The following is an 11,485-nucleotide window of genomic DNA, read 5'->3' on the forward strand; positions in this document are numbered from 1 at the left end:
ACCATCTGGGTCATAAACCTTTTTTGGAGGCTGTTGTATAAAACATCTGTGTAAATGGTCATTTACAAGAAGAAATTTGAAGACTGTGCAGTGATCTGGAGAGGCACATATAATAAAAGGAAATAAAACAGAAGAGCTCATATCCTACAGTATTTAATCAGCCATTCACATTATACACTGGTCACTGAGAACATATCGGGTGAAAGATCTTGTGACAATGCAGCACTCACGTGTGCCAACATTAAATAAGAGAAATGGTGACAAACAGCAACGGCAGGTTTCATGTATAAAACCCAAATAAAACATGTTTGTTCAGTGTAAACTTAAAAAAATACATTCAACATGAACGCCGAAGGTCCGTGGGTGATGTCTCTTCGATCAACATTCATTCATCGTGAGATGTACAGTACAGTACTCCGGAGCACAGCTGTCTGCAGCCATGTGACCGGTAACAGGAAGAGCTCGGGTCTCGGAGTGTCTCGGCTGGGCTGGGCTGTGGGGTTCACCTGCGCCTCTAAATGAATTCCAGGCCCTCGTACTTGACCTCACCAATCTTGGTCTCTGGAAGCAGGACCAGTCCATCCAGCGTGAAGGCGAGGATGTAGGTGGCGATCTTGCCGGCATCCTCCTCGGACTTGAGGGCCAGGATGATCTGGTCGTCCGTGTTGGGAATGAACTTGAACGAGGAGAAACCGTGGGTTGGGTTCAGTGGCCCCGCTTTGCTCACGGTGATGTCCTGGAAGTCAGGAGAGCAGCTGAGGAGCAGGTTCGTGGCGCGATGCTCATCAGCCGTCTCATCGTAGCGCTCGGAGCTGGCGCGGCGCGGCAGGAAAAACCAGCGCTGCAACGTGTCACTCCACACCGCAGACTCATGAATGAGATAACCTGGGAGGGGCGGGGTCCACAGAAACACGTTATTTAAAAATAACGTGTAACAATTGACCATTTATTAGAGCATGCATTTTATTATTGTAATTATTATAAACACACCTGGAGGGCTAATGCCTGCAGAAGAACGCAGGAGGTTGTACTTAGGAACCCAGTTCTGGTGTTGCACATCGCCATGGTAACCCACCACCTTGACCCACTCAGGGTTGTTGTTGACGACCTCCCCCGTGGTGGTGGTCCACTCCTTGCCCAGGCCACCGACATACAGCCGCTCATCTTTCACGGCCAGCCACTCCGCCTTGAAGCCTGAGGGAACGGGTGAGGCCGTCATTACAGCTGCTGACCACAGAGGGCAGCACTACTCCACCGTCGTCGCTACACAAATTTAGCTTCTCAAAAAATAGAAATGACTGAAAGCAAAACTAATGATTGCAGAAATTATGCCACAATGACAAAAATATTAGATAAATTGTGAAACAGAGTAAAAACGGTTATACAGAAAGAGTAGACAAATATCTAGAAAGAACTTCAATGCTCCAGCCTACAGGGCATAGAGCTATAGATGCTAGAGTTGCAGACCTTTAGACACAGTCCCATCTCCATCTGGCAGAATGACCCAAGGCACCGCCGTGTTTCCCTCGATGTGGTAGACCACGCCCGTCCGGTCGTCCACGCTATACAGCTTTCCGTTAAAAACAACGAGTTCTGAGAGCTCCATGCCCCGCCCCTTCTCTGACAGGTGCGTCTGGAGCTCCACCCTCTCCGCGTCCCACTGGACCTTGATGCGAGGAGACCCCTCCCCCTCGCTCACCAGCACGTGCCCTCGCCGCAGGTAGCTGAACCAGGTAAGCTGCTGCTTCTCGCTGCGGGACGCGGTGTCCAAGTCGGCGATAACGGCGATGCGGTATCGCAGGCCCTGCGGCGTGCGCTCGGGCGGCGTCAGCGGGTACGTGTCGTTATAGAGTTCGCTTCTGCCGTCGGCCAGGGGCCGGAAGCGGTCGCCGTGCCGACCGGCCGGGAGGGCGTGGTACGGGCCCCGGGCGCCCCCCGGCGAGAACCGCAGGTACAGCAGCAGGAGGAGGGTCAGGGCCAGCGCCACCAGCACGGTCGCGCGCCACTTGATCCGGAAGCGGGGGTCCAGGGAGTTGGTCATGGAGGCCAGCACGGGGAGACCCCCTACTGAGATGCGCAGAGTGCGACGCTGCTCATTCTGGTCCAGGCGGGGAAAGCCTGCCGCGGACACGGACATGGGCGAGAGAGCAGTGCGGACACCTGAGGGACAGGAAGTGGAAATACACAAATGAACATATAGCAGAAAGGAAACCTCCTCATCGTCTCCAATTTTAAATCAAAATGCTGCAGTTCATTAGTAATATAAAAACAATCGGAAGTCTCGCGCGGTGCTGTTCTGCGTAAATGTTTACCGCGAAGGCCGCACACGTCATGACTGTGCATGGTAATGCCGGTGGTATCGGCATTTCTTTCAGCCAGCGGGCCCTTGAACCTCCCTCACAGGAGGATGGCGTCCCATCTAGACACTCACGCGCTGTTCGCTGGGTCTCTCGTAAACGCCGGCAATTAGGGAACCGGAGCAACAGACTTGCAAAACACGCGACATTCGCACGCTCAAGTCCAGATGACCACGGAACGTGCACGGCGAGAGGCTGAAAGACACTGCGGCCGTTCCGATAAAAGACGAGTAGCGTCAGATCAGCCAAGTCAAACGTAGTAAAGGAAACGGAATGGCACAGACCTCTGCTCCCTGCACTCCACCGGGCCCGAGTATGTGACACAGGTGTGTCAAGGAAACAGTGAGGACGTGGAGAAGTGGGAGGAGCCAGGGACTCGATTGGTGAGTGTGCGAACAGGTAGAGCAAGAAAGTCGCATGCCCTACGTACGTTACGGAGATCAGAAATGTTCGCACTGAGAAACTACAGGATCATTTTCAGTTCATTACACATCCATATATGCAACATTCAATAAACATAAATGACAAAAACGTCTGGTCTGCGGCACTTCCTGTCTCAGGGACTTGGTCCAAACTAGCCACACCCATAACACTTAAAAAAAAAAAAAGCCCTTTGACTCCCTGAGACCAACAGGAAACGTCTGTAATCTCATTTCGGTCACATTAAGTAAACATCAAGACTGGGAACACGGCCCAAACGTCACTGCAACGTTTCCACAACAACAACATGCAGAAGGAGATAAATCAGAATACAGTGAAGATATAATTTCCCCAATGTTCCTCAGATTCTTACAAAGACCGAGCAACATCTCCCAATCGCAACACAATGATGATTCTCGCATTTATAAAATAATAATAATAATGCAATTGTGGGCATATACACATCCATCCATTTTTTTATTTTTATTTTATGGGTTCTGCACTTGATATTACAACATGAACAATGTCTAAACCGGAGTTTAACATCAAACATTCGTTTCCCATCGCAAAAAAAAAGGACATTTCTAAATGACCATAAACTTTTTAAATGATATATTAGTGAATGTTTTTGCGGTGCGACTCCCAACAAATCCCACAGCTTTCACCTTTCACACACATTCACAATGCGGGCAGCTAGATAACCTGCACACACAACCTGTACACAAGCGGTGTTTCATTCCCAGTCGTTTTTACCCCGTGATCGGCTGACGTTGCCCTCTCCATATGAAACGCTCACCTACGGATGCTGCCTGACCCCCGTGTCTGTTTCACCGACCGCTGAGCAGGGATTAGTGCCGATTATCTGGGTCCAGAAGGGTCAACTATCCACCCGCCAACACACAAACACACCTTAAAAAAAAAAAAAGTTTTTTTGGTGCTCTGTACACCTACTCATTTATGGGTTTAGCTTTTTTTTTACATTATACAACAAAACCCAAAGACACGGCTGCGACATAACAAACGTGAGGCTATCTACAAACCAAAAAACAGCACACAAGGAGCAGGGAGCTTTTGCTGTGATGGCAGAATTACACCCTCGTATCTGCTCTCCACCACCTTGAGTTGGACAACCAGGGCCGTGCCAAGCAGTCCACTTTCTTATCACCCGCTCATGTTAATCAGCATCTCATCAAGCGACCTTTGATGAAAAATATAATGAAGAAAGCAGCCATGAAAGTAAAAAAAAGAAACAGATTCATCAAACATACTTCACTTCCATCTTAGTATCAATAAACACCACAGAGTAGGTGCATCCAAACTTGGTAGTGTGTGTGTGTGTACTGATTTACTACAAGCTTTCAGATCAACGTGACAACGTGGTCTGCACCCACTGGGATCGATGCAAGGGAACATACAGGGAACAGCTGGGCTTCCAGCACCACGCACGATGCTGATCTACTCGGTCACGAGTGGGGAAGTTCTGACTTGCTCAAAAACGAGGCGCCACCTCCAGCTGGTCACCACGGGAGACCTTCGCCGATCTTCTACCTTTAGACCATGACTAGGAGACGAGGTCTGGATCCTCAGAAAGAACCAGAAACCGACACGGGCCACAACTTCACTCCCGCGGCCAAATCAAAACACGAGGAGACCGCGACAGGGCTAGCACGGACACTCCACACGTCACGTTACACCACGGGCAGGTGTCTGGGGGAAACGGCCACGGACGACTTACCGCGGCGAGTCACTCGCCGAGTGTCATTCCAGCGCTGCGAGGAGGTCTAAACTCGGACGCCCGGGTACGGCTCCATCGCTCGCCCCGCAGAGTGCGGCAGGACAGGCTGGACGCTCCACTTCCGGTGCCGCGCGGCGGCGCGTTCCGGAGCTTCGAGGCTGCGCATTTCGCTGCAACTTTAATAATAATTCATATATTACATTAACATGGTCACTTATTTAAAAAAAAATCTAAATTTATTCAATTTGGACATTTTCGGCGCACCACGAAGTACTTCTATCTGTCAGTCTGGCCCATCAAAGTAAGTGGGCGGGACAAACGCCGATCTAAGCCTGATGATTGGCCTAAATCGCTGCCATTCATGAGTGATTCTCCAGCAGTTGTAGGACTAGCAGACTACACCAAAGCAGGTGGCGCCGAGTGTGAATGTGTGTGGGGTCAAGCAGAGGAATCTACCGAATTGGAGGTTGAATGACGCCATGAATGGCCGCGTCGCGATCAGCGTTAGTCCCGCCATTTTACAGGGTCACAGCTCTCCATTGAACGTAGACATTTTGACGAAATAATTTGGTTCGCCCTGTGGTTTGCCGTTTTCACATTATCATTGTGAGTAAGTGCAGGGCTTTAAGACACTGGGCAAGTGGTTAACAATTACCCCAACCTCATTAAGCAATGGCTGAAAGCATTTTTTTATTATTGTAGTGCAGTGGCTCCCATAAAAAAAAAAACATTATATGCAGGCCATGAACCGATTAACACTGGCCTATCATACTCAATCAGAACAAATGGCAACTTGTAGAGATGTGTTTTAAGAAGTTTATTATTCTTATTTATGTTCATAGTCCTGGGCAGATCTCATTAGGAAAGCAGACTAATGAGGTAGTGAATGGAGACTCTTGCAATGGACATAGAGTAATATTGACATAACCTTCTTCTTGGATAACAACAGTCCAGATTTGAAGTACAGACCAGATTTGCTTTGCTTTCTTTGATCTGGATCACATCTTCAAGGACACTTGCTTGCAAACCCAAACAGCTATTGGCTGAAAAATACTGTTTCTGAACCATACAACCTGCACGTGTTCTATTGTTCTGGAAGAACCATTCCATCCCATACCATGTTTTTTCTCTGCTGGGATTTTTCTAGACAGAGCCATGCACAGCCTCATTCCTTGTCTCAAAAATCGTTGTGCACTACTCATTCACTTTATTCTGTCTTACATTCATTCCACGTGTCTTGAAGTGTAATAACTGTTGAGCAATATTGCCTCTATATTTTTTTGCTTGATCATAATCACTTAAAACTTAAAACTGGTGTAAATATGTAAAAACTGTAAATATTCTTGTGTCTTTTATTGAATTTTTACTCATATTTCATTTATCTTTGGCAGACCTAGTTTGAAAGTGCATCTGCTGGTTTGCTCGCCATACTTGTATAGTGATAATAAAGGCATCTATCTCTCTATCTGTGTACGTATCGTGCACACACGTCCAAAAGGAATAGATCACCAGAAACGTGCAGCACCGACCCCTGCAGGTGGCCGTGGGTGACATAAACGGACCAATGAGCTTTTTAGTTTTTTTTTTTTTTTATTGGTAATCTGTTGCTGAGGCAAATATGATTCTATCTGACTGGTGCCTGGCAGACACAGGATCTGAAACTCATGGCAAGGGCAAAACCTGTGACGAGGAGGGGATTTTACAAGGGCCACATCATGCAACGCGGTTTCAGTAAAAGAAACTGGGCTGAATGATAAGAACCTACAGCCATTGGAGAACTGCAGGTGAGCACATGGAAAGTGTGAAGAGGAACCACTCATTGTGGTTTTAAGAGTGGGTGATGTTTCCCAGTTACCTTGCCATATCATGCCATTCAAACTCCAACACAGGAGGTTTTTTTTTTGTTTACTGTGGTGCAGTAACTTACATACTTCTGCTGTACCAACAACTATTATAAATAGGAGTTAAAATGCAATCAAATGTTCTAAATACAAGATTATCTACTGTCATGCCATGGCACACAAGCCAAGACTGGCGAGGAGACTTTTCCATCACTTCATCCATCAACAGAGCAGATTGTGAAAATCAGCTTCCGAAAGAATGACTCAGGGCGCTCAAGAAAACACTTGTCACTCTTTATTTGTCAAAAAAGTGGTCAGCCAAAGCCACTCAAGAGCTTCTGTGAAACAAACATTTTTTAGGGTTAATTTATTTATGTCCCAGATGATCAAAATAAAAAAAAAAAAAAAGCAGCATAAAGCACAAAGTAAATGAAAATCATAGAAACGAATCGTAGCAACACTACTGTGAAAGAATCCCAGCATGAACTTTGGCCACAGTGTAATAACTACGCCCTGTGAAGAAAATTTGAAATAAATATTGTAAATATATATATTTTGCATATATATATATATATATATTATAAAGAAAAATGACTGCATAAAAAGACACATTTGAGCTACAATGGCCTTTATAAATAAATTTAGACATATTCAGAATGGCACAGTGTTTTTTTTTTTTTTGATACACAAAGAAAGCCATGCCAGATCAAACTTTCCCAAACCCAGACAAATGAACACATTAATATTAGAAATGGAATATTTAGAACAATCAATGGCATAGATTCTGTATTTTTCCCAGTGCATTGGGGAGAAAAAAAAAATGAAGTAAAGCGTGAAAAATTTGATCAAAAACGCCAAAACTGATGCCAATGGCTGAACAGCAGCAATACGCTGACTTCCCTGTCACAGGGGTTTGACTTTCAACCAAAAGTCCCTTAAACGGTCTTGTGGGAAAGCACCCAAAGCTCTCTGGTCCAGTGCTTTGTCAGGTTTACGCTGGTCAACGCACTCCTAGATACTTCAGATGCTAATAAACTAAATAGTAATAAAAAATGCAGTGGTGGGCTAATACAATGATTATGTGCTAATTTACAAGAACCTGAGACTTGTATATAAAAAGGAAATTGATGCTTTTTTAATGTCTGTATGTATTTGACACCAGATTTTAATATTTGGCAGAAAGGAAAGCACTTGTGGGATGACAGTGGCGTGCAACTGCGGGAACTGTGATTGTCTCTGAGAGCAGCAGTGCAGATGTAGTGCATGCAACTCAGGAGTATGCAAGTTTGGCCACATATATATTTTTACAACCATCACACATGTGGAGCAACACTGCGTGCATGACATGGCTGTTGCAATTCGCTTGGCGTGCATGTCACTCACAACCGAAAAAAAAAAAAAGCAACATTCACACACAGTGCCGAGCTGTAAATGAGAGTGTAAACCAGTCCCCACCAATCAGCTGCTCTACTTTGGAAGGCCCGCCCCTCAGTCCATCAGTAGTTGGGCGGCTGGTACACCCCTTCGGCGGGCCTCTGGGGGGCGTTGCTGAAGGGGGACTGCTGGTAGCCTTCTGAGGCGGGGAAGGCCGACGGGTATGGGGTGCTGTGGTCCTGCGAGGGGTCTGTGTAGTTACTGTCCAGGCTGGCCACGCCCTGCTGGTAGCGCCGCCACGCAAACACTATCAGTAGGGCCTGGGGGCAGAAGAAAGGGACGGTCATTGACTTTTATGCACACTTCCGGCCAATGAGAAATGGGAGGAAACGCGCCACTTACAAAGCACACTACGGAGAAGAAGGAGAAGGTCACCACCGCACGTCCAGCATCGGCAGGGATGTTGTCCGTTTTGGTGTGGGACCACTGGTTGGCCAGCAGGCAGAAGCACACGAACCACAGGAGCGTCCACAGAACTGAGGAGGACAGATCCCACGAGCTTAACTCCACTATCGTGCGACAAGGAAAGAAAAAGTCCACCCTGGGCACACCGAGCAATGTTCTTACTTGAGAAGGCCAAATCGGCGATGACGATGTTCCTCCGGTCCTTGGCGTTGCTGATCTGGGGAAAGTAGGCGTCCAGCATGAGGAAGAAGACGCAGGCGAGGAAGGCGATGACGCCGATGGCGTTTGCGTAGCTGCAGGCGCCGTCGCTGCCGTTGAATATGCACGTGGTTTGACCGGAAGAAGACTCGTTCGTGTAGCCTTCCGCCGTGATTGTGGCAAACACAACAATGGCGCACAACTGCAACACACACACACACACACACACACACATATATATAGAAGGGTGAGCAGGTTTTACTCAGGTTCTGGTCTTCAGAGACCCTGTTGGCCCAAAGGTCCACCACACCTTCTCCCCATGGTGCTCTCTCTCACCGAAGCTCCTGTGTTGGTGTCAACCAACGTCTCATGAAGCCGACCCCTCAAACATCCCGTCCTTTCTTCAGTGTATGAAATACGCTTTGTGTACGGGACTCTTTAAAACTGCACGGGTCCTAATCTCCACGTTCCGGTCAAGAGGTTGCAAATAAAATCCACAGGAGCATACGTTCACAGAAATTTCACAGTAACTCATCCACACCACGTGATCCACTCACAAGCAATTCAACCGTCGCCACACACAGAAGTGACGAGAGAAAAAAAATTGGGTTTGATGGTTAGGAGTCACATGACTGTCCCCTGACCCCCCCACCCCACCCCACCCCACCCCACCTGCGCTGCCGTGTCGCGAATTTCTGTCGCGAAGTGGAAGTGACGTGTCAGTCCCGAAGCCTGAACTTTTCAACCTCAGAATACAACAATGACTTTTTTTGATCGCTTTAGATCACTTTAATTGCGCAAAATTAAAATATTGCTAGCCACGCGCCGGAGTGGGGCTGAAAACCTTCCCAACTTTCAACAGAAACGGCGGGTTGGAGGGACCAGGCCGCGGAGGTGGGACTCACCCAGGCGAGGAGCCGCACCACCGTCTGCGGCAACTTGACGAAGCTGGCGAGGTCGAAGGCGCCGCCCGCCAGCGAGGCCCCGTAAGCGCCGGACTCCATGCTGGGCGTGGGTGCGTGTGCTCGATCTCCGCCGGGCGCCGGGACGGGACGGGACGGGTTCTGCGGGACTGAAAAACTCGTTCCGCCTGCTGGCGCCCCGTTTCCTGAACGCGGATCACGTGGCTCGCCGCCCCGCCCCCCCCGCGGCTCCCAAACTCGTTCTAAACTTTGCCGCTGTCACATGAGAGGGGACCTGCCACATTTCACAAACCTACGTTTACGTCGAAGGCTTGACGTACAACACAATTTTCCAAATGTATTTCTTAATACAACTTTAATTCATATTATATAATGCAATTCACCCGTTTATTCTTATGGGCAAATGTCGTGTTTACTGGTGTAAATTGCCCCCCTTGCTTCATGTGTTTTATAAATTATTTTAATTTGTCAACAATAAAGCTCTAGTAATATATATATATACATCGTGATCACTATTGTTTTTCACAATTTGACCTCTTCAGTGTTAACCCCTCCCCCATCACCACTACTGGTTTCACTTTTCCTTGCTCTCATTGGTCACTATTGTTGTCGTTGTTATCATATTTCCTTTTACTACAAATATATAAAAATACAGATGGGTGATTTCCTCTAAATAAAATGTCCCTGTATGGCGGAGTTTTTATAATGATATGTGTTACTATGCTAGGAAATCCCACTTTGAAAACTTCATGACAAGTTCATTTTTTAGAAAGAGTCCTGTCTCGTCCTAAATGTCCGGCGCTCCGCCTCCAGCGTGTTCAAGGTGCATCGTGTAACATTTTAATTCAAAACTCTAACAAACAGGGGGCAGAATTTCACCGGCAAGCCGTCGCCCTGTTTTGGATCTGTGAAAGTGTGAACTTTTTTTTTTTTTTACGTTTTCATTTTGTTGCGCGATACAGAATTACAGTCTTTACAGAATGCACCTCTTCACACACTGCGATTGAAGTCATGGCTCAGCCAGAAATATATTTGCATATTGAAAGTAGATGGCCAATTAATATACTCATTAGCATATGCCATAACAGACAAATTACTGAATGAGGAAACAGTACCCATCATATGTTTAAAAAATGACTTTCCCCTTCTGCTGGTCACATGGTAATGGAACAAGCCGGACTAAAACTTGGCTAATTTAAATGTGAAAGGTCAACACGGCGTTTTCCGATTATTTGTGGAAAATGCACATTGGAGCCACTTTGGAGCTCGCTTGAATGGTGCTGAATTGATTAACTTGCTGAACTGTAGATGTTCACAAATGTTTCCTTTGCCCATGTGACCTCCTCCCTTATTAAACACTGTCAGTGGCTCGCACAAAGCCATATCTGGAGTTACAGGTTAATCATCAAACACTTTCAGCTCAACTAGCCCTGAATGTGTCGCTTGTCTACTGTCATGTGGTTAACCCCACTGTAACAGACTGTATTTGCTCAGTCTTTCAAACGCTTTCAAGTGACCTCTGCCTTCGGATCGGGTTGTTCCCACGTGCACGTTACTTTTGCAGCTACTTTACTAACACAGTTAGTTACTGTATAACAACTAATAGTCGTTTTGTCTTTAAAAAAAAGGATTTCCCATCATTGAATTGATTCTTTTTGTTTGTTTGAAAAGCAAACGTCTTTCACATACAGAAATTATTCACAGCGCACCCCCCTTTTCAGCATGTTACAGCCACATTTCAAATTGGATTACATTTATTTTTCAGCCAAGCTTTGAAGGTCCTAATGAGCACATTCGTAAGTGGAAGAAGTTCAAAACTGCCAGGACTCATCCTAGAGATGGCCAACCATCTAAAACGAGTGAACAGGGGGAGAAGGGCCTTATTTAGGGAGGTGATCAAGAACATTGTCACTCTGCCAGAGTGGACAGAGGAGAACCTTCTAGAACTATCTCTGCAGCAATCCACCAATCAGACCTGTAGAGTGGCCAGACGGAAGCCACGCCTTCGTAAAAGGCACCTGAAGGACACTCAAAATTCTCTGGTCTGATTGAACTCTCAAAGACTGAACTCTTCGGTGTCAATGGCAGGACACTAGGCACCACCCATCACCAGGACAATACCATCCCCACAGTGAAGCATGGTGGTGGCAGCATTATGCTGTGGTGATTTTT

The 11,485-nt window shown here is 46.8% G+C and overlaps 2 protein-coding genes across 5 annotated transcripts; both read right to left on the reverse strand.

Moving 5' to 3' along the window:
• Positions 1-137: 137 nt before the first annotated feature.
• On the reverse strand, positions 138-4,716 carry cant1a (calcium activated nucleotidase 1a). Of its 3 annotated transcripts, none has more exons than XM_028986748.1 (4): positions 4,513-4,716; positions 1,468-2,160; positions 991-1,194; positions 138-885 (listed from the first exon to the last, which is right to left on the reverse strand). In XM_028986748.1, the coding sequence occupies exons 2-4, from the start codon at positions 2,135-2,137 to the stop codon at positions 515-517; spliced, it is 1,245 nt and encodes a 414-aa protein (XP_028842581.1). In that variant the 5' UTR covers positions 2,138-2,160; positions 4,513-4,716; the 3' UTR covers positions 138-514. The 3 variants fall into 3 exon arrangements, with proteins under 3 accessions (XP_028842581.1, XP_028842584.1, XP_028842585.1); XM_028986751.1 differs by lacking the exon at positions 4,513-4,716 and adding an exon at positions 3,574-4,494; XM_028986752.1 differs by lacking the exon at positions 4,513-4,716 and adding an exon at positions 2,642-2,696.
• A 2,135-nt stretch (positions 4,717-6,851) lies between these two features.
• On the reverse strand, positions 6,852-9,512 carry syngr2a (synaptogyrin 2a). 2 transcript variants are annotated; one of them, XM_028986906.1, is made up of 5 exons: positions 9,296-9,512; positions 8,355-8,592; positions 8,130-8,263; positions 7,809-8,047; positions 6,852-6,866 (listed from the first exon to the last, which is right to left on the reverse strand). In XM_028986906.1, exons 1-4 carry the CDS (start codon positions 9,392-9,394, stop codon positions 7,850-7,852), a joined length of 669 nt encoding a protein of 222 aa, XP_028842739.1. In that variant the 5' UTR covers positions 9,395-9,512; the 3' UTR covers positions 6,852-6,866; positions 7,809-7,849. The 2 variants fall into 2 exon arrangements, with proteins under 2 accessions (XP_028842739.1, XP_028842738.1); XM_028986905.1 differs by lacking the exon at positions 6,852-6,866 and having other exon boundaries at positions 6,977-8,047.
• Between the last annotated feature and the right edge of the window lie 1,973 nt (positions 9,513-11,485).

This window comes from Denticeps clupeoides, chromosome 7 (assembly GCF_900700375.1).
Source record: "Denticeps clupeoides chromosome 7, fDenClu1.1, whole genome shotgun sequence".
Classification (NCBI taxonomy): domain Eukaryota; kingdom Metazoa; phylum Chordata; class Actinopteri; order Clupeiformes; family Denticipitidae; genus Denticeps; species Denticeps clupeoides.